Source organism: Sceloporus occidentalis, unplaced genomic scaffold (genome assembly GCF_023333645.1).
Source record: "Sceloporus occidentalis isolate IW3139 unplaced genomic scaffold, rSceOcc1.0.p SCAF_5, whole genome shotgun sequence".
In the NCBI taxonomy this organism is placed as follows: Eukaryota; Metazoa; Chordata; class Lepidosauria; order Squamata; family Phrynosomatidae; genus Sceloporus; species Sceloporus occidentalis.
In genome coordinates this window covers 130,335,207-130,361,722 of record NW_028316985.1, presented here as the reverse complement: position 1 = coordinate 130,361,722, position 26,516 = coordinate 130,335,207, and the positions used below count along the sequence as shown (strand labels likewise).

The 26,516-nt window shown below is 39.4% G+C and overlaps 1 protein-coding gene across 4 annotated transcripts in view; it reads right to left on the bottom strand.

Moving 5' to 3' along the window:
• Positions 1–890: 890 nt before the first annotated feature.
• Positions 891–26,516, bottom strand: part of GPM6A (glycoprotein M6A) — a 209,367-nt gene continuing 183,741 nt past the window's right edge. For 3 of the 4 annotated variants that reach the window (XM_089525452.1, XM_089525451.1, XM_089525453.1), the window contains exons 4-7: positions 9,011–9,164; positions 7,600–7,676; positions 6,986–7,051; positions 892–3,073 (exon numbers count right to left, since the gene is read on the bottom strand). In XM_089525452.1, the coding sequence (XP_089381578.1) occupies positions 2,921–3,073; positions 6,986–7,051; positions 7,600–7,676; positions 9,011–9,164 (450 nt within the window). In that variant the 3' untranslated portion in view covers positions 892–2,920. Of the gene's footprint in view, positions 3,074–6,985; positions 7,052–7,599; positions 7,677–9,010; positions 9,165–26,516 lie in introns of all 4 variants that reach the window. The other variant, XM_089525450.1, reaches the window with a different exon arrangement.

Below are 26,516 nucleotides of genomic sequence, written 5' to 3'. Positions count from 1 at the left end.
GTGCCATTTTGGACATGCCGGTCTACACGGGGCATGCCATGATGACGCATCACTGGTGCAGTCCCCAAACGGCACAGTGCCAAAGGGGCTTCATCACGCCACGCCACGGCAGATATGGCACCCTTTAGAGGGCGCAAGAAGGAGCTGCATTTTGCCACTCCTTTTTGCATCCTCCAAATCGGGGCCGCAGCGTGTGGTTGCCATGGCCCTGATCCGGGGCAAACCCCTTCAAGCCAATCTGTATAGCCCCATAGTATCAGAAATCTTTGAAACACAGTAGGATCATCTGTGGGATGTATGTAATGAGTTATCCCTGATATTAAAATCAGGAAATTCTGATTTATATTGGGAACATCATATGTTTACCAAGGGTTTGTTATCTCTTTAATATAATGCTGGATGGTTCAGTGATGGAATAACATTCCAATAATCATGAATGTGGACCTTTCCAGTTGTGAAACCCAGCCACTGTAACATTCTTCCTCATGTGGTTTGAAAACTGAAAACTATGTTCAGTTTTAAATACCAGCTTTAAACATACTTGTTTGTGTTATTTATCTGCAGTTGACAGTGATGGTGGCTGTTCATTTATTACCTTTGTATTCTTCACAGATCTATTATTTTTAAAAAAAACAGTTCCAAAATGTCTAAACAGATTTATAGCATACTAGATATGAATTTTTATGTTACTTAGAAATGTTACTACATCAAGTAGCATGCAAGTACAATGAATGAATGAATGATATATAATGTCATTCTGAACAGCAAATGCTTTTCTAACAAGAAATCAGTTACATTTTTTAAAAACAACATTGAATTTATCAAGAAACAAGACATATTATAAGAAAGGGAATAGAAAACACAGACAACTAGTAAGTACACAAAGTACACAAGTGTATTTATTACATTTTTGCAAGCACTTGATTCTACATTTCAAAAACGCCACCATCAAGCTGTTGGCACATTTATGTACAAAACAGATTAATTGTAATGCCTGCTACAAAGCATTCTTTGTGAAAATACAAACTCTAAAACCAGAGAAAAGCCAAAAGCATCAACATCATTACATGAGTTTAAAAGACACTGTTTTAAAAATCATCACAAACTCTTTTTAAGACACAAAACTGAAACACTACAATATAGAATTGAAAGAGGTTCATAATACTTTTTGCAGAAGGAAAATACTGATACTGCACATTATCAGAAAATGTTGATTCTGTAAGACAGTAAAGTGTAAAAAATAAAATTTAAAAAATAATAATAAAAACAAAAAACGAAAATCAACTAATACTACTTGATGCATAAACATGCCACAAGTAACTATAGTATTACCCTCTACTTACTACAAGAACTGGTAAAAATTACTGATGATGCATGACTAGTAATAGTAGAAAGAAGAGTTTTACTCAAGAATTTTTGTTATTAGAAATGCACTTACACTCAGAGAGAATTCACAATGGTCCAATAAGTGCACAAAACTAGCTAGGATTTTTTTTAAAACACTGACAAAAATGTCTTGTCAGGATACATCACTTTAAAAGACTTTACAGCATTCTTGTAGCATTAGAAATAGGCAAAAATTAAAATTAAAAAACACCAATTTTGGTCCAATAATACTGATTTTTTTTTCCTTTTTTGTATGATTTTTTGTGTATTTTTTTATACAGGTACTTCTTTCAGATTAACATGACTGACTTTTCTCTTAATATTTTCTTACTCAAAATAAAGGTTCAAATATATTACTAACACTTCCAAACAATAGCTCCAGTAGCAGCCATTAACCTCACTTTAACGTAATACAGGTAAACCAGTATGTGTTTAGGAAAGCTACAAGCCAAGCTATTACATTTATGGAAGCCTCCTTATATATATCACATACAGTATATGTATAATTCAGACAGGTGCAATCCACCTAAATTTTTTAAGCAGGTAAAAAGACTTCTGATTCTTAAGGTTTGCTGTATTATAGATATATCACTTTCATAAATGTAGCTAAGCAGCAAATGCTCACATCAGCACATGAACAGCTCCAATGCAGCATAACCATTGTGGAATTACAGCGATCATTCTGCAGCAACATACGCATAGCTCTATGTAACATTTGTCTATACACTGCAACTCTTGAAAGAAAACCATGGCATCATAAAGCTTTGAAGAAGACAAATGGCCATGCATTAACAAGCACCACAGCCGGCATGCTCACAATATAAACAGCAGGAATAGCCACCAATGAAAATTTAAAAGAGAGAATACTTTGTTTAGTACATCAAGAATCATACAATGTTAACAAAGATAAGAAGCACTTTTTTTGTATTTTACCTACTCTTACAAATTTAGAAATTGCACCTTTGATTGTTTTAAAATGTTCTCAGGACCCTCCATCAAGATGCTCACTGGTCCATCTAGCAAGTTTTCCAAATCTGAAGGAATGTCAGTGGTGTGCCTCCTCAAGAAATTGTACGCGGTGTACAAGTGGTCCCTTTGAAGTATACCTGTAGTTAAAGTACTTACCAAAACCAAAATTAAAAAGTATAAAAAGCTATTTTTCCTTTTCAAAAACATATAAGAAACAATGCAAAAAGGTGTTATGCATAACACATACAAAGTGATTTTTTTAAAAAAAAAATCAAAGACATCTCCGTATTTGACAATAGTTAGTATTCTTGATCCAACAGAAAATAAATCACTTTAGGGTGGGAAAAAAAGGCTGTTTCAGGAGCTTTGTAGTAGAGACTGATCACATAAGCTATTAACTAATTAGGAAACCAAGTGCTGGACAACCAAGAATTGTACAGGAGTGATTTACAAGTCACTCTTAACTATCTTTTGTGAGAAGCACTTTTGATTTTAAATGGAGAGATGGATGGCCTTCAGTTAAACAACAAAGCATTCAATGGTAGAAAGTAAGACAAGGTATTTCTTATGTGTATGCATTGAGTCGCTCTTTCGAGCGGGTAGAATGAATGTCGTGAAGCTCTTGCTCCTCCTTTGACTTAATATCTTCATATTTCTGCATTCTGCACGCATCTTTCACATAGGCCCAGTTGGCAGACAGAACCATAAGGTAATGAACCTAAGGGGAAAGGGAAAGAAAGAGAGGTGATGGTATTCAGTCCCATTTACTATGAGTCACATTTGGTTACACCAATTTGGATTCCCTCAGAAGCTGTGATGCCCTTTCCAAAAAAGGAAGGAACAACAATGTTATATGCTGGGCAGCTCACGGCAAAAGATAAGGCAGAATCACTTACTCTGATGCTGTTGTTGTTTTTTTCTTTGTTTTTTCAAACATCTATTTTCTGTCATTTTTAAACACATTGAAAATACATTTATACCACTGCAGTATTGTTTCCCTATATACTTATTTTTCTTTCTGCTTTCTGCCCATTGTGGTCAGCATCATTGGCCTTCATTGTTACCAAATTCTATTGGCTATGGCAACCTAGATAATAAACCTAGATAATAATGCTGATTATATCATGATGTTTTAGTAGGCTAGAAATGGACAGTTCATTCTGCAATGAACATGTTTAATTCAGTTTGGCTCTATAATGTAGACTAAGGGCCAAGACAGACCACCTGAAAATGGTGGTCTGCAGGCATCTGTTTTAACTCTGGAGGGACACTGCAGCTGCCAAACCGCATGATGTCCCTCCCGGAGTAAAAAGAACCTGGTTCTTCCGGGTTCTTTTTGTGGTGCTCGGGTTATGTCGCGAGTGCGCCACTAGCGCACTTGGACATAAGCGATGTGTGGACTTATGTAAAGATAGAGGCCCCCGTGTGGACGGTAGGCCACCATTAGGTTGCCGTACACTCTGAAACCCTAGTTTTAGCGGCAAGATGGCACTTTTGACCCGTCTGTCTCGCTTCAGCCAGCTTCAACTTGGGGTCTATCCACACTGTGGAATCAAAGCAGTTTGACACCACTTTAACTGCCTTGACTTTATACTACAGAATTATGGAATTTGTAGTTTGGTAAGATACCATGGCTCTCTGGAAGACCATGCTGAATACCTCACCATATTCCAAATCACAGGGTTCTGTAGCAGTTAAAGTAGTGTCAAACTGCTTTAGTTCTGCAGTGTGGATATACCCTTGGCCAGCCAAGCCATCTGCTTTTTCTATTATTTCAACTTGGTTAGTGCAGGTCTAACCTAAGAGACTGAATCTCAGGATTCAAAGCAGAGAGTAAATTTTCCAGAGAAAGTTCAATCTCTTGATTTCATACAGTGCAGCTTAATTTGTGTTTGAAAAGAATGTCTTGCTATATGAAATCTTTCAGCCCTGCTATAGTCACTGTGGTATTGGTCTAGATTTCCGTAACATCTAGAACAACACCTCATAGAGGGGCTGAAATCAAATTGGTTGCTATAGCCAATAGAGTAACTAAAGGCAAAGGCATGAAATCCACTTTTTAGTTCCAACATGTGTAACTTATCAAGTTCCATTGATTCAATGTGTCAGTTGGAGTTGGAACTACCAACTGGATTTAGGTAAAAGGCTGTACAATCAAAGAAGGCTTGCAAACGACACAGAGAAGCAGCAGCCACCAAAGGCATGAACAGATTCTGAAAGCAACACAATATGAATGTTTGGCAAGGTGGTTGTTTTGGATGTCTGTTTCAAAGTCAATATGGAAATGTCCCAGTCACAGCCCTGCTGTTTCCTGTTTTTTCACATCCCTTATCACTCCCCACACCTGTACCAACCCACTTTCTCCCTCCCATTCAGGCCCAGCTGAAACAGCACTAAGCCTTTTTAAAATCTTGCTTTTGTTCTCAATAATATTGATCTAGTGTACAGCTGATTTCATGAAGAAAAGTGGCACTTCAGAACTCAGTTGGGTGGTCACAACACTATGAAGAATTATTCTCCCATCCTGCCTTAATAAGAACTAATCTGAAAACAGCAGATAATTTAAACATTGTGGGCAAAAGAAAGATTGCCCCTTTTCTTTCAAGCCAGAGGTCTCAGGTTCGGGGTCTTGCTCTTCCATTTGTAACTATTTCACTGGACAACGCCATTACTAAAGCACTCCTGTGTAATTGAATTTTACACTTTTATAAGCAAGTTGCCCTGAAGCTTAGTGTGTCATGCCAAGGCTTACTGGATAGGAGAAGTGAAGGCTTTGATAGCTTGTCACTGGCTGAAGCAGTTTCAAAACAAGTTCTGAATAAATATATGTACAAGGTAAGGAGAAAACAAGAACAAATCCTATCAGACATTTCTGACTGTTAGCAAAGTATTGTTGCCTGAATTTGTAACAGGCTTCTCTCTTCTTAGACAACTGAACTTGAGTCTGATTTACCTTCCATGGGATTCCTCTTATGATACTGCAAAGCCTAGAAAAATTATTTATCTGGCTTACAACTCCCAGATTTCCCCAGCTGTGAATAGGGAATTCTAGGCACTGTAGTCCAAAAAGTATTTTTTCCAAATCCTGAAGGCTTAGAGACATTATGAAGAATGAAGAGAAGACATTTACTGTGAAACTTGATTCTTTGCATGTATGTCAAAGTGTGGCAAAGAAAGTGCAGTTTGTATGTCTTTTTTAACCAATTAAAAAGTGTGCACAGAGAAGCTTTCATTAAATAAGTGAACAAACTGTACAAAAACAAAAAGTTTACAGTTGCTTTAAAAAAAATCCAAGCCTGGTGCATTAACTGCAACTCAAACAGAAGTCAGCATAATGGCCCAAGCATTGAAAACACAGCAGATCTGCTGTTCTTGGGTTTATTAAATGAAGCTCAGTAACCTTACCTACCAGGGTGACATGAACACATAGCCGGAATCCTTCTGAAATGCTCTCCCTAATTCTTGGGTGTGGTGTGAGCATGACTGCCACCAGTTTTATAAAACAGGGAGTAGGGAGATTACAGGAGGGTAAGAAAACTTTCTCAGCCTTGTTCGGATGAACTCAGGATTGGACAATTAATTATCTTGCTCAAAGGGCTTAGGAGATAGATCACAGACTGTATAATTTTCTGAAGCCATAAACATCAGACTTCATGAACCTTTGCACAGTTGCTTCTACTTCCCAAGAGTTGAATAACGAAAACAAGCAAAGTACCTATATAGTTTTGCCTTAGTTCCAGGGTGAATTCTACCTAGTTTCAATACAGAAGAGCAAATTGTCATGTATTCTTTGATGTCCATAATGATCTCTTTTCCATGGCCTTACCACAAATTCTGAGGTACTACTTCCCACATTCAGTGCTAAAATTATACTTTCTTTAATGCACAGGTTGAAAATTATTCATAATTTGAAAGTTTTTATGCTTATAGACATGAGTATTTCCCTGTGCTAAGCTAGCTTTGGAGACCCGAGAAGATACACCTTGATAGATTAATGAGTGAAAATGTTCCTTTACGTTTCAAACTTTATGACGCTGGCTGTTCTTGCCATACAGCTTTATTGACCAGGATGCTATCAATTCATTGAAGAGTATGAATTAAGTACAAGACATAATGAAGAAGCATTTGCACAGAACTTTTAAAATTTGAATCCTTTTAAAGAATTAATTAATCATTGTTCCAGTCTGCAGAGGTAGCAAATAAAGTGTGGAGGCTGAGCAAGCAAGATTAATGTATTCCAAAACTCCAACTTCAGCCCAACCAACCATGTCACTGTCTATTTGCTGCTTAAACAATCCCTGAAACACATCTAACAACTACAGAACAGGAAGACAACCATTTTTGACATGAGGATATGGTAAACCCAATCTTATTACCATGGTAACTAAATAAGATTTATGTAAAACATACAATAACTTTATTACTGTCTTTACATGAATAAAAGGGAGTGATGGAGCATTTACTACAAAAGCTGTGGGATGGAGGAAACCATGTTTCTTACCATCTTTAGACAAGTGAAAGGTGGTAAGGGAGCACTTAATACGTTTAATGTGTTAGTAGGGACAAACATATTTATTATTCCAATATGCAATATGATTTTCACCACAAGGCAAAGGTTTCTAAATCTTACCATAGCAATAACAGCTGCTCCAGCCCCAGCAAGTGCCACAATAAACAAATGGAACGTCATGTTCAGCTGCAAAAACAAATATAAGCAAGTGTGAAATTAAGGAGACAAACAAACAAACAAACACATTATGTAAGTGTATAGCTTAAATATTATAGTCTCTCTTTATGATTCAGAATCCATGGCAAGAGAGCTCTTAGGAATAACCAGGAAAGTCAAGGTCTAACAGTACTGCTAGCAGAGGGTAAATGTCTGCCACTGACCTCCCACTGGGCTTCTACTGTCACCAGCTGTGGCCAGTGGGCTCCTGGGCATCATTTGGCTTCTAGAAGTCTGGAAAAGTGATAGCTGTTCATTGTCCTAGTTGCACAACTACAGCAAGATGGTTCCCAAGAAGCCTTTGTTAAACACACCCCACTGATTAGCTACAGAAGTGTGCCCCAGGGCCATCAAGGCTCCATGGAAGAAGCACTACACAAAGAAGGACTGGGTACCTTCTTCTGCCACAAGTGAAAAAGTACATACACTGTCAGAAGAGTAGGATATGCCCACATAAGTCACCAACAAGATCCTAGCCGCATCTGCTCATTCCTTCTCCCTTTCATACTTTTACTCACCTCAGTAGACTCACACATCCTGAGGAAATTTTCAGACATTGTGCAAATCTTCTTTTCTTCTCCAATTGTGACAATTCCTGTAACAGATTCAGTATCTAGTGAGCTGCTGATACACCTTTAATGCACAAAAGGTAAGCTCAGAGTATTTTGGGCCTCAAGAACCAGAGCAAAACCTGAGCTGTTGTTCTTTAAAATCAGTGTAAGGGGAGTATATGGCATGTTCAGTGCATAACTGGCTGGAAGTCACCCCAACAATCTGCACTAGAACTAGGGATTGGGTCCTGTGTCATCTGGACCACTAATAATAATAAAATAATAATAAAGCTTTTATTTGTATCCCGCTTTTCTGTGACAAGACAATCAAAGCGGCTCACAACACATTAAAATCCACATTTACAACATTGTGTCCCAAATTCCCCCCCCCCTTAAAACAGGATTAAACATGTTACAATTAAAATACCTATTAAAACAGAATATATATATATATATATATATATATATATATATATATATATATATATCGAGGACAGAGCAGTGGGCTAATACATGATGTGAGGGGCAGTCATTCTGTGGCTCACTAGCTGTGAGGAGGCAAGGGGCAATATGATATTTTATCCATGCAGACATGGCCAATCTCAGAGAGATTCAGAATAAGAAATTCAATAACAATAAAAACCATAAATATATACATACAGCCTTAAAACACAAGCCAGAGAGGATTAAAAAGCAGCCGAAATCTAAAATTAAAAGTGAAGGTGTTCACATGAAGCAGAAGTGTTACAAATGGAGGCATGAGATAAACCAAAATCAATAATAATTGTAAGCTGCTCTGATAGTTTAGGGCTGAAGGGCAGGGTATAAGTACTCTAATAAAAAATAAAAAAAAATAGCAAATTAGTACTTAGTAAAGCCTTTTTGGAAAGGGTCTTTAAAAAGTGTAAATCATAAATTGATACTGTCTTGTTTGAAGCATTGCTTTAAATATCAGCTTTTAAAAAAACAGCATTACTCCCACAGTAATTTCCACTTTGCACTTGTCAATAAATTATGATTAGTTTAAAACTGGTAATGTAACATCCAGTTGACTCTTTGAAGAGTAAGAGGGGACTGGAAGCACATGAGCTGATGGTTCATTGATACTTGTGCACATGATGTTGGGCTATGGTTTTTCATTATATCTAATAAGAGTCCATGTATCCAGTGCACAGTCTGTGACCTGCACATCCCGAAATAGTATATTTTCCACTAGTAAATAACACTGACTGAAACTCACCCATTCTGTTCTATCAGTGTTTACATTCATTGACATTTTGGAACTAAATACTGGAAATCGCCCAACGTCTAAAACAGCAATGTCAACAGTTCAGTGACTGCATTTCTAATGGAATTAAACAACAATTCATCCACTTACCAAACTGACGGAGATCCAAGCAGAGGTTTGCCCCTTCCACTAGGGTGGTATTTTTGCAAATAGTCCACAGGTTGAAATACATGTAGACAGGCAGAGATGTAAAAGCTGTAACCCCCAGCCAGGCCAGCATGAAGATGTATGTCAGCATGATAAACTGTAACACATATTTTAAAAAAAAAGTGAGAAAGAAAATCTCAAGTTTTAAAAACTATTTTTGTTTTTCAAAAACAAACTCAACCAAACATAAAGCATCAAAGACATAATTCCATATCCAGAGACACAGCCATGTCAGTCTGGAAAATATCAGTATGCAACAACTTGTAGCATCTCTGCAAGAAAGTGTGCAAAACAAGTTGTAGCATAAGCTTTCGTAGACTATGTGAGGAAGTAAACCAGGTCTACCAATTCTTATGCTACAACTTCTTTCACACAATTACTCTCAAAGGTCCTAAAAGTTCCCTTTACATACTGATAATACTGTATCACCATGCACACATTTTAATCCTACTGAACTGCTTATTCTTTTGACTGAGAAAGCCTTCCCATGTTTAAATTTGTGAAAGTAATACAATAACAAAGTGTTTATGGTTCAAAATAGAAAGGACATATTTCAATCAAAAAGATTAGGATGGAATCAAGTGAATAATTTTTTTCTGAGGAGCAAAATAGTCAAGACTTGAAAATAAAACATATCTATCATATATTTTGGCAATTTAGAACAAGATGCAAAGCTCATGAGTTTTGGATTTAGGGCAAGATCATTAGCTCATGAGCCCATGAGTAAATGGGAGACAGCAGCAGAGGGGGAAGTGTAGCCTGCAAACTGCATGTGGCCCCAACTCCATTTTTGTGGCTTCCAAGGGCCCTCCCCACCCCAAATGTACAGCTTCCAAGCCTCGTGTAGTCACTAATCCCTGGATGACTGGATTTGACAGGAGTACTCACTATGTCACCAACATGACATATACTGCGGCAGAATATGCCACTTATTGAATTCTGGTAGTAGAACAGCTGAAATGGTCCAGAGTCATGGGTGTGGACCTTCAGTCTATAGTCACAGAACCAACTTTGCATCAGCTCCAAATCTCTGACAAAGTATAATTATCCTCATGTCAACAACTGTTACACCTATGTCAGCATGGCATAGCATAGGGTATTCTACATCACCACCAGTATATAAATGCTAGACAGGATAAACACTCTAATGTACACTAAGTCAGATGGTTTAGTGTGCAGCATAACTATCTGCTGCCACATGTTGTTTGTATTTAAATCTCACAAGGAGGAAGATTGCTATTGAGGACTGGGAGAAAGGGCTAGAGTAGTCAACTGGTTATGGGATGGGAGACAGGGTGAAAACACATTGCCCAAAATAACTGTACACTCCTTTTTACAACTTAATGTGCCACTGACAAAAGACAATCTACCATCGAGGTAAAGAAAGGTGGTAAAGACAATAAGTTGGTGGGTGATCTTTTAAAAAATAACAAAAGTGCTCCCTTTTTTAAAAAAAACCACCAACTATTACATGTTATGGTTTGTCATTTGCTGGTATTTCTGTTTTACAGCTCCTACTAAGCAGCAGTACTTAAGTAGATGAGACATTTCTGCCAACCGCAGGCACTCACGCTGAATAATTAGCTGGAAGCAAGTTAAGTCATTCAAGAATTTCAAATAAAAGACTAAAAATAAAGGGCCATTCTTGAATTACTATCAGATTTAACCTGTTTTGTTCTTGCAGCCTTTAAACAAGTTCTGAGTACTGATGTATTTGGCAGTGAAAAGATTCTAAGGGAATAGTTAAATTACATTAATTCTGCAAAAGTTGACAAAGGTATCTCTTTTGTTTTGATTCTATACTCTTCTAAGGTTTAATTCCTAGATTGGAAGCTATGTGCTTGTTGTTGTTGTTGTGTGCCTTCAAGTTATTTTTTACTTATGGAGACCAGAAGATCAACCTATCACAGGTTTTTCTTGACAACTTTCTTTAGAGGGGATTTGCCATTGCCATCCTCTGAGGCTTAGAGAGAATGACTTGCCCAAGGTCACCCAGTGGGTTTTTATGCTCAAGCGGGGATTTGAACCCTGGTTTCCAGGACACACTCCAATGCTCAAAGCACTACACCACACTGGCCCTCCATGTGCCTGCTTACCACTTAAATATTTGCCAGGGGAATTGTAAGGCTGAGTTAAAACACATAATGTGAAATAAAAGGGTAGCCACATTGGCTGTGCAGCTAAGGTATGACAAAATCTAAAATCCACAGTGATATTTTGGGCCAACTCCAAAGCATACCACAACTTATGCAAGTTTTCAAAGCTTCACTGGCTTCTTCATCGGGCAGAGCTGTTCAAAATCATACAGGAGAAAAATCATGATGCTGTTAAGAGTCACAGGCCTACATTCTATCTGAGATGTTGTCAGTTAAGATGGTAATGAAGGATTTCAATACAGCTTGTGGAATTTGTATAAAAAGAGGTGTCATATCCATACCATTACAGGCACAACTGGCTGAAGACAATATCACTTGGCTCCTGCATGATAATTTATTCTGGCACAGACATTTTCTGAAGACCCACACCACTACTTTCTGCAGAAGAGCAGAAATCATGTAGCCCTTCTGATGCTGTTGGATGGAACTTTCCAGCATTCCTCATCATACGCTATTCTTGCAACATAAGGATGAGACCTGGGCTGGTTATAGGGAGCACATTACTCCCCTGTTGATACAGCTTCACTGGCAACCACTTTTTCCAGGAATAATTCACAATGCTGGTGAATTGTCTGCAGCTAGCTGTGATATGCTCTGCAGCCAGTTGTGCCTGTAAAGCCCTATACAGCTAAAGTCCAGACTATCTGAGAGCCTGAACTTCTCATTTGAGTTTATCCAAATCTTACAATCTGGGGCAAGTCCCTCTCCATTCCACCATACTCACATCTGGCAAGCCTTCACTATGCAACTCCCACCCAAGGGGGAAGGTTCAACTGGGCCCTCTCTGCTCTTTTTTCAACAGCAAGCAAAAATCTTCTTTTTAAAACAAAGATTCACCCTTTAACTGGTTAGGGTAGAAGGATGTGCAATAGGTGTGCTGTTGTTTTTTTTAATGTGTGTGTGTGTTTATTTGGTACTTTTGTTTTAAAATAATGTTTTAATGGGATTGATTCTTTGATGCTTGTTAACTTTTGTACATATTGGTTTTAGCTATTTTATTTATTATATTATATTTATTTTATTTTAACATATACTGAAAATCACTTTGGATCCCATAACAGGAGAAAGGCAGGATAGAAATCAAATCAAATTAAATCAAACAAACAATCAATAAATCAATAAGACTATTCTGGTTTTCAGACCTACAGTGTCTGGAAACCTGCGCAATCCACACCCCAGGTTTACAGAGTGTTGTCCATCATTGACATTGTGTTTAAATTAATAATTAAAAGCTGCCTAGAAAACAGTATAGACTATTAGGAGTAAGCCACAATGGCCTAGCAGCTACTCAAGTGATATTCTCCATTTATCTCAATTAGTAAGATGCTTCCTGATAGTCCCAGACAGAATGCCACTGATAAATGTAAAACACAAAGCAAAAATAATTCTGAGTTCCCATCAAAAGGGGGGGGGGGGAATCAAAAGGTCATCTGAGCAATATCAACAGCAGTTCAGCACAAGAATCTGGAATGATCAATGGAGATGACCATAGTGGTTAGGGACAATGGGTAATCTGTCCATAGAGCACAGAACATTATCTGGCATCATGAGGCCTCCAGGCCTGAGTCCTGCATTGGAGACTGAAGTAAAAGCCAAGTAGTACTTCTGGTTTGCAGACAATGTCTAGAGAACTGCATGATCCCCACATCAGCTCTACAGACTATTGTCCAGTGTGTCCATGATCAAGTACATCATTCTCACAGAATATAAGAGTCTTTTCCTGTCAAGTCAGTCAGTCAGTTTATTGTATTTCAAGTGAACAGCCATTTTATACACATACAAAAAAAAGACAAAAAGGGAGCAGCTTAAAATAGAAATAATTGAGCTTCATGGGTAAAGTCATTTCCCAAAGCTTTCTTAAGATCTGTGAAGATGCCAATGGTATTACAAAGGCAGCTATGTTCCAGAGGAAAGAACAGAGCATGAATAGTTTTAGAACTATGCAGTTGGTGCACAGCTAGAGGTGATGAAACACCTGCTCCCAGTTCAGTGAGTCTTCTTATGTCTACAAATGCTTTGGAAATCTTAACACTGACCCATGCCCAGACAGCTCCCTAGTGTTGCTGGCAAAGACTAGAACTGGTGGTGGAAATAAGACAGTCATCCTGGCAGGATAAGAACTGGCCTCTAAGGTATATAGAACCAATGCTTCCAACTCCTTTAAATAAGCTGTTATCCTACCTCCCTTTATTTATATTTAGAACAGGAATTAACTCCATTAATACAATATTATGGTGGCATCCAATTAAGTGCCAGTTGAAAACCATTTTATTTTCCACAGCATATATGTGTTTTATCTCCCGTGCCTCATTTTATGATGCACTCTTACCAACTCCTGTTTTTATTGCAACTGTTGTTCTACTATTATTATTATTGGATTATAATTGTCATACATTATTATTGTTAACTGTTGGTTGTAAATTGCTCTATAAAAGGTTTTTTTTAAGTCAGTGTATACATGGCTTTAAAGAAATGAACAGATAATGTGTGAAATGAGGATTACTTATAAAAATAGAAGTATTGTAAACTATAATACAATAAAAATGTGGTTGGTTGTGCTAGAATTCTGTCAGAGCTTGGACCATTCAGCTGGACTGTACCATTGTTCTGCCATGAACACTGACAAATTTTGCAAAACCACACTATTGTACACATGTGTCCTGACTCTGTGTGCATGACACCAACACAATCCTCCATCTGCAAATGGTGTACAGAATGGGGAATTTATACTACTAAATTTTAGGGTGGTAGGCATGAAATAAAATTGGATGTTTGCTGTTTAGAGTAGTATGGCAGTAGCAGAACTGCCTGTTCACATAGAGGGCTTTTAAAGAATAATTTCAGGACACATCTAGTTTGCCTCAGGACTGGAGACAAAAGGAGTTTGATTTTTCTTAGTCAACACCCTAAGTCTAGGTGACTTGAAGAACTATGTGTGCTTTAACTCCAAGGGAAGAAATATTTACAACTTGATTTACTATAAGGCACAAGACCACCTTATTTCTCATTCTGGCTTTCTCACTTTCTTGGCATTGTGAGGAAAAAAAATCTTTTATTTACATAAGGACCATCATTATTATTATTATTGGAGTACCAAAGTCACTACATGCTAGCATGGAATATGTGCAATGGCTCCTTCCACTGAATAACTAATTCCATTAATGTAAGAATGCATTATCTATTTTTGTTGACTTGTGAGGAAAAGATGTGCTTAACAGCTAAAAAAAAAAAAGACAATATTTTAGCCAGATACCTACTGATCTCTTACAGCTTTCACCAGTCCTGGGAATGATGGAAGCTAAGAGGGCAACAGCTGGAGGGAATCAGTTTCCCTATTCTTGCCTTATAGATAATGTAAAGTGCATTGCAATCAGCCCACATATCTAGACAACTTATGGAGAATATCAGCTCTTGCAAGTGATTCAGGAAATTATTGCACTGGCTTTTATTCCTGTGCTAGGTACGGAATGTAAAAGCATAGGGACCGATTCTATTACACAGCTCCATCCCCAGGCAGTACTCATCCTGTACCCAAAAGGTCGGAGAGAAGCCTGGATCAGGTACGGGATGAGTACTGGCCAGGGATGGAGCTGTGTGATAGATTCCATTTCTGTGTGTTTACATCTCGTGCCTAGCACAGGAATAAAAGCCAGTATGGTGATCTCCTTAAGCTGCTGGTTAGAAATCTTTAAGAATCCAAATTCCTAACCATGGTTGCATGTTGAATAATTTACAAGACTAGTAAAGCTATTGTTACATTTAGGATAGAATCTTGAACTCAGGCGGGTTACAAACTGCCACTTACGATGCGCTCCGTGCGTGCTAGGGTTAGGAAGGGGCTTGTTAGGGTTAGGAAGAGTCGCCCCTTCCTAACCGGCCCCGGCCCCAACACGCACGGAGTGCGTCGTAAATAGCAGCGCCCATCCACATGGGCGCCGCCATTTTGACGTCTTGGACGCATAGCGTCCAGACATGTTGTGGCGGAAGTGACGCAGCGAGGGCGTGCTTCGCCCCTCGCGGCGCCACTTCCGCATTTTGAAAAGGAGCGCCATTTCGGTGCTCCTTTTTCACTGCGCTGGGAAGCCTCGCGGTCTGGCCGCTGGGGCTTCCCTCCGCAGCAAATGGCAGCGGCGGGAGAACCGCTGCTTGAGGGCGGTCTGTAACCCGCCACAGTTACTCAGGATTAAGTCCCACATAATTTTATTTATTTGGGTTAAATGTGGTTTTAGTGCTTCCATGAAGAGTTCAACATCATAAGACCACTGTACCTACAGTTAGATATCCTGCTTCAGGACTTCATGTATAATTTTGAGTGCACAGAGACATTTTGCATTGAGCTTTACATACATGGCTAGATGTTTAAAAGGGCCACAGGCCAATTTGAACAGGGCTGTAGACACAAATTCTGAAAGTACATCAATACTTCTGCAAACTTCATTAATTCAATGGCGTTAACTCTAGCTGGGGCTAGCAACTGGATTTAAGCCAAAAGTGGGGATTTTACAGCTCTTCAAATGTTGAATTTTAGCTTCCAGTACTCTTTCCCATTTGCTATGTGGAACAGACCTGCTGGGGTTGCAGTTCAATAACATCTGGAAAGCTGCACAATTCCCACTCTTAGTTTATGCCATGAGCTTGTGTCTCTATCCATGCTTTAGTTTCCAGTGAAAGCATTCCGTGAAACCATTATGTTTTCAACAACCACCTAACCAGATGTGAGCAATATCCATTAGTCTGTCTTTACTGTTTGGGATGGGTGTGCGTGAAGACAATTTCATTCTTCTTCTTTTTTTTCTGTACTGTGTAGTTAGGAAGAAGATGCTACATTAATACAAATACAGTGTGCTGTAACAACCACTTTTCTTCTTCATCTCCCATGCACCTCTCTGCATTAATGAATGCAGAAAAGCTACAGGAGCCAGAACATGAGCATAGGCCAGAATGGCCTTGATTCAAGAGCAACCACTCCTGTTCTTCACTCCTCATTCTTACTCTAGATTTATCAATTTACACTCTTGCTTTCTGCAGCAGACTTTAAGCCAAACTGCCAAGAGTTGTAATTCATCCAAAGTTACAGCTTTTATATTAGCTCTTCCCTTATTCTTGAAATGTCCATTTATCTCCTTCTACATAATTAATTGAACTCAATGTGATTGATTTTTTTCCAGGTTTGTTTTCCTGTCACCAACTGTTTATTCATGAGAAAGAAAATAAGAATGCTGTGTGGAATGTACTGTTAATAAAGAATCAATGTAAGTGATCTATCATTCCTCTGAGATATTTTTAATTAAATCCACAATGAAACTGATATGCACATGATTTTATTTTTTAAAAAGAAACAATATGTGTTAGAGGGAGAAAAATTATTTCTGAAATAAAAAGACATTTCATCAGAAACTTCCATGAACTTTGTGCATAATTGTAGGGTGGGGCACACTTTTTTAAAAAAACAAAAATATACATTAAATAAATAAATATTTGTTTGTATGTTTGGTCTCAGAGATGCTGTACTGTGCGTGACCTAAAACTGACCTTGCACACTGCAGCATGTGAGAAACTTGTGCCCACACATTGCTATCTTCTCCATGCATTTGTGCCAGAAAAGTGAAAGAAGCCTACTCAGCTCTGAGTTTTTGCAAGGGAAGCTCTTCTCCCAGTCCATCCACTTTCTGAGACTGTTCTAGTGGAGATGCAAAGTGTGGCTTTCTTTCTTTTCTCTTTTTTACTGATCTTGGCCTTGGGTACTCTGTACAAGGTAGGTTGCATCCCCCCCCCCCCATTTTTTTCTGCTTACATTCAAAGACCTTTTTATTCAGATAGGCTTTTGACCACAGACCTCACTTGCTGAGGAGATGGTTCTAAACTTTGGTGAATTTTAAGTTGTGTTTTTATTCTTGCATGCTTGTACTTCTCTATGTTTTAACTGTACTTGCTGTATTTAATTTTACTGTGTGGAGTCTTGACTACCACATGGAGCTTTGGGGGTGGTGGAGAAAAATGAGATAAAACACTAATTCAATATGATGATGACAATGGTGATGTAGCTTGTGAAGCTACTCTAACATGTAACATCCCTCCAGTTATCCATCTAGTGATCCAGCTGACTTGAGTCCAAGCTAACTAGTTTAAGCCACAGCTTTGGAGAAAATGCTGTGTATAAATAAAATAGTATAATAAATTCTAGCTCCTGCTTTCCAAGACTTCCCTTATTCTAGGATTGCACAACTAGAAGCAACCAAACACAACCCACTAATCACATTTTAGTGACAAGTCCCTAAACGGCACAGAGAGTGCTTATAGTATCTGCAGTACTATACAAACAGCTCGGCCTATGATATTACAGTCTACTCTAATTTGTTCTACTCTAACTTAGAGAGTGTGCATTATCACACCAACATATAAACTGCATGACATGAGTGTAGGAATGCAGGAAGACCCTAGGCTGGAGAGACACAGCCGCTTGTGCCATTGCTCACCATACAATGTTTTTCTTTTGTTGTGTGTACAGGCACATGAGTGGTCAGATGCACCATTGATTAATTGCACCAGAGAGCTGTCACGCACCTCATGAAGCGAAATTACGACAAACATAGCAGGTCCCTAATAATGCAATGGATGTAATAAAAACTTTAGTAAACTGATCAGTCATGGGGTGAAGAGGGGTAAAGGGGGCATATAAGGGGGCTCTCCATGATTGTAATTTGTCGATGTATCCTTGGAGGAACTGATGCTCTGTACAAGCAGTGTACAAGCAGTGTATCACTCATGTGACTGTGTGGCCAATCACACAGGGTATCCAATGGGAAGGCAGCTGGGTGAGACAAGAGAGGTACCTGTGATTGTCACAGGTGGTGTGTTTGTGCAATGGTGCACATGCAAGGGGGGAGAACAGAAAGGCATGGCTTGATGTCATGTGGTGTGGAATGCCCATGGTTTGATGTTGTGTGGCGTGAATTGGTGTTCATCCTGCCTTGGGAGTGGGACATGTGGACAGTGGGGGTTCTTTATCCTTTTTTGTAATCTTTTATATCTAACTATTTTGTATAAGAACCTACCATATTTTTTTCTTCTCCTCTCTTAGATTAGTGGAGATGGGGAAAAAACCCTGACTCTACTACCATTTTATTGTCAGTAGTTCAAAAAACTACTAAAGGTCTGGTACACACCACCAGGAAGTGGTGTCCTGGCGGCAATAGTAGGGCTAGGGACCATGCACCAACTGCACGGTCCCGAGCCCTACTACATGCATGCGGTGACCTAATGGTAACCTCCTGTCTACACGGAGGCACCATCTTTACATAAGGGATGTGCAGTGTCCACACATCACTGCATGTCGCTTACATCGTGAGTACACCAATGGCGCACTCGTGGCGTAAGCCAGGCTCCACAAAAAGAACCTGGAGGGACATTGCATGTTTTGGCAGCTGTGGCATCTCTCCAGAGTTAAAACAAATGCCTGCAGACTGTCATTTTCAGGCGGTCTGTACCACACCAAAGTTATATAAGGCCCGGTACACGCGGGCAGCGAAACACCACCCCTTTTTGATGTACAGTTGTGCAGCAGCATCCACATGTGGCTGCACAGATGCACACTCAAAAAGGAGCCACTCTAGGCAGCTCCTTTTTTTTGCGCCATCATAATGGCTGTGATGCAGCCCTATGATGCTGCTTCTGCTGACAGGCATCTGTATGCAGTGCCCCAGCTGTACAGCTGTGGCACCCGCTGTGTGGACGGGCACACACACCTGTAACATCACTATCTAGCCCCAATATCACTGGAATATGCCCATCTGTACTGGGCCTTAATGAGAAAAAATAGTTTCTAATCACTTACAGAAGACAGAAACCAAGCCCCAAAAAGATATTATCTTTGAAAAACAGAGCAGAAAATATTCACTGACAATGTTTGGGCAAAATTATATCACTAATAAGAATATGGAAGTGCCATAAAAGTGACATTTTAAAAATGGACAATCCAGTCTTGACTTTCAGCTTCTTCAATTGTACATTAACAAGTTCAACATCCCATTTCCTGACATCATTAAAACATATCTGTTCTCCACCATAAATCATGGCAAGAGAGACAGGAAAGGAGAGAAATACACCAGAATGACAGAGACTAATTTAGAAATTATGGGCTGGGCTGGACAGAACTTGACAGGGCATTGCAATTTTGAACAGAAGACTCAGGTTGCTTGGGGGGGGGGAGGGGAAGAGGGAGTGATTCAGCCATGATTAAATTAGCAACATGAAATATGCTTATATGTGTGTTTACATGAAGCAAGGAACAACATTGAAATTTTTATCCAAATCTGTTCACGGATTTTTCAAATGTGGGGCAAGTAGGGTTTGGGAGGGGGTAATAATCCATCTAAGAGTAAATTAGATCTACACACACACACTGGGCTTTGACTCAGACTCAGTTCTATGCAAAAATGTACAGCGGGGATGTCAAGGTTAATCAGTTATCATTTTTGTCAGGATTTTCTTTAAAAAGATGAAAAACAGACCTCTCCATGTGTCTCAACACAAAGATACTTTATATAGGGTTTAAAAGGAGGAAACAAGAACAAATTACCTGGCCCAATGATCTGGAAGGGAGTCCAGGACCCAATCATGTTGCAACAGATTTATCTTTCTCAGTAATATCATTTTTGTTGATATATATAATGTTGTCCTCCATTGTAAAAAAAAAATAGTGAATTTTGAAGAAAATTATAACGACATACAAAATTCTATATTACACAATACTTCAGTACTAGCTTCAAGAGAGAGCTGGACCTGAGCCCAAGTGAGAGGAAAACAGCTGCAAGAGGAGAAATAAATGCAACTGCACAAGCTAAAAGAATGATGGAAATGAGAAAGGTGAGTGGGCGCGCAACGTGGGAAGAAGCCATGGGTAAAATGGAAGACCTCCAACAATGTGGGCAGAGACTCGAAACAGTAATTCAGAGGTGATTAGTCCATTGTTGCCTCATCAGACTGGAGGAGGAGGAGAAGCAAGAGCACCATCACCACCACAGCCAAGGAAAACAGCTCTAAATTCTTCACCAATTCCTCTACCTCCAAAAGCAGCTCCCAAATATGTCCTGGCTGGACTGAATGGGACAGGCTTTAACAGAAACGTTTGAATAGATGACGTGGTTGTGTATCTGTTCCATGTTTATCTAGAGATAACTTATAGCAAAAATAATTTTCACATCCAATTGGATTAAAGGGACAGGAAAACAAAATATATGCATAAAGTAAGGGCCACCTTATTAACTATTTAATTCTGATCTGCAGTAGGGCTGCTTACCGTGGTGTAGAAGCAGGTGTAACCTTACCTCCTCCCCAGGATGTCAAGGGTGAGCCACCCTTAACCCCAGAGGGAAGCTAATCAATCTTGCTTGTCCCTGGACAGTTCCAGTTGTTCTCTTTCCTATCTCCAAGTCCCATGACACAAATATCCCTTTGTAAAGTCCCTTTAAGAAATGGTGATCATGGGTACTCATCAATTATTGACCAAGATCTCATTTTCCCACATTAACTTACTAAACCTACTGACCACAATTAAATGTTGATTTTAATTAATAACTCCTAACACAACTAACTTACATTTTATCCAATCCTTGAAAGCATCATCCAAAACCTACTTTCCCACAGTATCCATGCAATCAATGAGTGCTTAGAGTGCCCCATTCTAACTTCAATAGATGTGACAGCACCAACAGGCTCTCACAGGGAGCTACTTGGCTGGTGAGACAGCAGTGGTGGCAAATGAGACAGGCAAATGGGTCAAACTTGCTGTTGCCCTGTCTAGCTCATGTGCACAACAATGTGATGTTGCATCAGATTTGACCTGGAGCAGGTGGTTAACACTGTGGTCACTCTGGGACATAATGCTCCAGACTGGCCCCAGTTTAAGTGGCCAGTGTAGACCCATCCTTAATTGTGGCTACAGAGAAAGTCCTGACTCAGGTAGTTTTCAGTCTCTTAGGGTGGTGTGAACCACAAAAGGTCTCTACTCAAAACTTCAATTTCTGGACTGGTTCATGTAGGGAGAGTTAATAATCACATACCTTGTTTGTGCTTGACATATATGGGTGGCCTAGGGAGCCTTCTCTGTGACTCAGAGTAGTGTTCAAGCTGCCACACTACCAAATTCCCATTTCGTTTGGCAGAAGAGTGAGTTCTGTAGAATATAATTTGATGTGGGTGATGCTTGTCCTTATACACTATCTCCCCATCTGTCACTCAAATAAACTGATATTTATCAAGATGTACAGAGTGCTGTTCAAATGGGGAAGGGACAACATGTGGAAAAGTATCCCTGGACATCTTTTTACCAATTTAATTGTCCACCTTCCCTCTCTTATGCCCCTAGTACCAATTGGCTGGGACAGTGCAAAGTGGGAATGAGCAGGAGTGTGGAGGAATGTCAATATATATGTGCCCCTTGTGGTCATTCGCAGGAGGGCTACTCACACCACTGACTGAGTGTTTTCTTTAGATTTAGATGTACTGCTTTGAGTGTGGTAGAAAGTTTGGGAGTGTTTGGAATATGAAAAGAACATGGAATATTTTATGTAAGCTTTCGTGGCAGGTTATTTAAGGCTGCAGAGTGTGTGGTTTCATTTATATCCCTTGGGATGTCATAAGAAAATGGCAAAAAAAAAGAGAGAGAGAGAGAGAGAGAGAGTTGTTAATATGTAAAAGTGAACTGCTGGATCAGCAGATCATTAGGGAACATCATTTTCCACAGAGAAACAAAAATATCTTTTTGCTTTTAGCAGGGAAGGAAACAGATTAACACTGTGATGTCTAGAAACACTTTTCACTAGAAATACAAAGCAGGGCACAACAGTAAAAAAAAAAAAGAATTACAATCGATCATGAATGTTGTGAACACTTTGAGTGCTCACAAATTTACTTTCAACTCCAGACTGACTCCATGCTTTCCTCCCACAGTTTGAGTCTGGCTTCCTCCCACCTTGGCAATGCATTTGACAGATGTAGAGCCCAGCACATTAAGTGCTGATTCAGTCGTTTGTCTAGTCCAAATTTTAAAAACACTGCATGTGCACTTATTCATTAAATTACTTTTGCCACCATTTTAAGCACTGAAAAACTGCCTCAAAAGTAGGTTACTGATATCATCAGCACCCAGCATATCAGAGAAATGCACAATCAGCTATTCTTGTCTACACACAAAACCAGCTTTTCTCAAGAGCTTGTTCTGTGTGTGTACAAAAGAAAGAAGACTATATGTCAAATAAAAGGAAGTAAGAGCACTTCCACAGTGGCATGACATCCCTCTCCCTCTTTTTGGCTGGCTTGTGGATGGCACTGGCATTATGCCCTGCATAGAAGATGAGTGCCAACAGTGCACTGGTGAATCCATGAGCAGCTGTACAGGACCACTGAGAAAATGACGCTGGAATGTGCATGGGGGACAATTATCACTTTCTCCTGCTGAACATCTAGCAGGAAAACTGTTAGCATCCCACAGTTAACGGGATGCATGCGCTGGATCTCATTTTCCTGCCATCTCTTTTACTGGTGTACTTGCAACGGGGCGTTTGCATGGGTGAGTATGGCTTGCTTTAAATTAAAGTGCACCTCTTAAGCTGCACTGGCATTGGTGCATTTAGACATCCCTGCAAAGGTGCACTTTTGGGAAGAAGTGGGAAAAAAATATATTTTTAAAGTGGCTTTTCTCCCCATAAGACGGTTTGAGAACATGTCATCTAAATGCCCCACCTTGAAGCCGGCCAGAAAACTGCCTTATTTTGACCGTCTGTTTTACCCCTTTATTAAAGATAGGAGTCTTCATAAGAATACTCTTTTCTGCATCTTCTTTCCTTCTTATCTGATACCAAAGCTACATTCTGCCCATGGTGAGCTACATAGAATCATAGAGTTGGAAGAGACCGCAAGGGCCATCCAGTCCAACCCCCTGCCATGCAGGAACTCTCAATCAAAGCATCCCCAACAGATGGCCATCCAGCCTCTGCTTAAAGACCTCCAAGGAAGGAGACTTCACTACACTCCGAGGGAGTGTGTTCCACTGTGGAACAGCCCTTACTGTCAGGAAGTTCTTCCTAATGTTGAGGTGGAATCTCTTTTCTTGTAGCTTGCATCCATTGCTCCGAGTCCTAGTCTCTGGAGCAGCTGAAAACAAGTCAGCTCCCACCTCAGTATGACATCCCTTCAAGTATTTAAACAGGGCTATCATATCACCTCTTAACCTTCTCTTCTCCAGGCTAAACATCCCCAGCTCCTTAAGTCATTATTCATAGGACATGGTTTCCAGAGCTTTCACCATTTTAGTCGCCCTCCTTTGGACACGTTCCAGTTTTTAAACATCCTTTTAAAATTGTGGTGCCCAGAACTGGACACAATATTCCAGGTGGGGCCTGACCAAAGCAGAATAGAGTGGCACTAATTCTTCCCTTGATCTAGATACTATACTTTTACTGATGCAGCCTAAAATCGCATTGGCCTTGTTAGCTGCCGCATCACACTGTTGACTCATGTTCAGCTTGTGGTCTACTTGAACTCCTAGATCCCTTTCACATGTAGTCTTGTTCAGCCATGTGTCCCCCATCCTATATTTCATTTTTCTGCCCTAAGTGCAGTACCTTACATTTCTCCGTGTTGAAGTTCATTTTGTTAGAAGTGGCCCAGCTTTCTAGTCTATTCAGGTCGTTTTGAATTTTGATCCTGTCCTCTGGAGTATTACCTATTCCTCCTAATTTGGTGTCATCTGCAAATTTGATATGACTTTGCTATGGCCTGAATCCGAGGAGCAAAAGACAAAGAAGAATAAAAAAGGAAGCTAGGACTACGTGCTTCCTTCACAAGATGAATAAGAATATTATTGACTGTAATGGAGAATGTAGATTGTAAAGAAGATTTTGGAGGAAGGATAAGTAGTTCTGGAGGGTTTTAGAGGAAAGGTAAGTTTTAAGTGTCGATGAAGCATCCAAGAAGAGATAGCTGAAAGACATGATGTGACCCAATGTTCAATGTCAGACAAAAGTTCTGGAGTAGAAAAATAAAACTGCTTATCATCAGCATAAAGATGATGTTGAAAACCATACGAACGGATATGATTACCAAGAGAAGTATAAAGAAAATAACAACAGGCCCAAAACTACACTCTACAAGTAGTCTTGCATGAAGACATCCCACAGCCATCTGTCTCATGTAAAAGAGCTCGCCCCATGTTCTTGTGCCAGTGTTCCAGAGAAAATCATATTTCTGATTATATTGGGAAATAAAGTATGAAGTGCTACTAAAAAATACTCCAAGAAATGAGAGCAGTCAAGTTTATTAATCTTCCAAGGGAAATGGGGAAAGCACAATTTGAGAATGCATATGCAATGTGTAATAACGTGTGTATAGAACAGAAAGCACATTATATTTTACCTTTGAAAAGACAAAGAAAACTACAAAATAGAAAGACAAGCCATTCCTGTTCTAATTCATCAAACTGTTGGATAATAATCTACTAAGCACCAGAGCAAGAGTATTCAAAGATATCAGCCTATCACATTAAATTGATGTGAATACCTCAAAGAAAGATGTATGTGGCTGATAAAGGCTATCTTACTGACGGAGTTTGAAATCTCATTAATGATTAAGCATTTCTGCTTAAGTATGGACAACAGCTAATAAATAACCTGGCAGGAAAAGCAAAACAATTAACTGAGAGAACCAAGATGTCACAGAGTCCTGTCATAATAAAAAAATTAATCACTTGTGGTCATACCAATATAGAGATCCAAAGTGCTTCCTTTGCAGGCTGTTTCTGGAACAAACATGGTGAATTATGCTCGATGAGAAGTGTGCTAATTTTTAAAAACGAATTCCCAATTGCTTTGAAAAATTAAGAATAAAACAGATGAACTAGGTCTTTCAGAACAACACAAAATGTATGTTTGAAAATGTTTCCTATGAATAAGGACTTGGAGCTAATACTAACAGAATTTTGAGTGTTACTGTTCAGAAAAACAAGAAGACATGGCTTTTGTTATCAGATCTGACCCTATATTTATAAGGTTGGCAAAGTGATTTTAAATGCCAACTTAACTAATTTGGTAGCTGCATGGGCATGCATACATGTAAACACACACAGAAAACAATACTTATAATAATACAGGTTGCATATCCCTTATCTGGAATTCCAAAATCCATAATGCTACAAATTCCAAAATTGTCCACATGGGTGGCTAAGATGGTGACACCTAAGTACAAAATCATCCAAAATACTATATGTAAAATTAGCTTCAGACTATGTATATCATTTAGATATGGGTCCACTCTCCAAGATATCTCATTGTATAGAACTATGCCAAAACCTGAAAAAAAATTCTGAAATCTAAAACACTTCTGGTCCCAAGCATTTCAAATAAGGGATACGCAACATTTTCTATAATAAAGTTGAAATACTCTAGAATTCAGAATCAAAATAATAGTTTCCAAACGACTGTCTCCAGTTCTTCAGATAAACAGATAAGGATGCCTTTGTGTCCAAATATCTGGCTCAATCAATATTTACCTAAGGAAGGGGTAGGCAACCTTTTTGAGCCGGGGGCCAGATTGCTGTCCCTCAGACAACTGGGGGGGGGGGGGGTGAAGCCAAAAAATAAATAATTAAATAATATAGGATAACATTTTCAAATGTAGGACAGATTTTTTAACAATGGAGGACATGCAAAAAAATTTGATAATTTTTAAAAAATGTTAATATAAATGCATGTTTCTTAGGCATGATCAAAATGGAGGACATTTGGGCCTCAGAAGCTGGCTGATATCAATATCACCATCATCATCATCATCATCATCACCACCACCACCACCACCACTATCATTGTTAAAGCAGACCTTTTAGCATTAAAAGCACCGAAAATACACAGAAATGCACTTTGGAAAGTCACACTGTCTCACCTTCAGAAAGAGTGAGTGCATGTCTCAGAAACTGACTGATATCATCATCATCATCATCACCACCACCACTATCATTGTTAAAACAAAGCAGACCTGTACAAATGGAATGGAAATCCTCCTCCTCCTCCTGCTACTCTGCTTCTTCTTCCTCCTCCTGCTCCTTCCTTCCTTCCTTCCTTCCTCCCTCTTCCTCCCTCCTCCTCTTCCTCCTTCTTCCTTCCTCCCCCCTCCTCCTCTTCCTCCTCCTCTTCCCCTGGCCCCTTCCTGCCCTGCCCACGGCTGCCTGGCAGCCGCGGGAAGGGAGGAAAGGAGGAGGAGGACCCCCGCCCCTTCCTGCCCTGCCCAAGGAGGAGCACAAC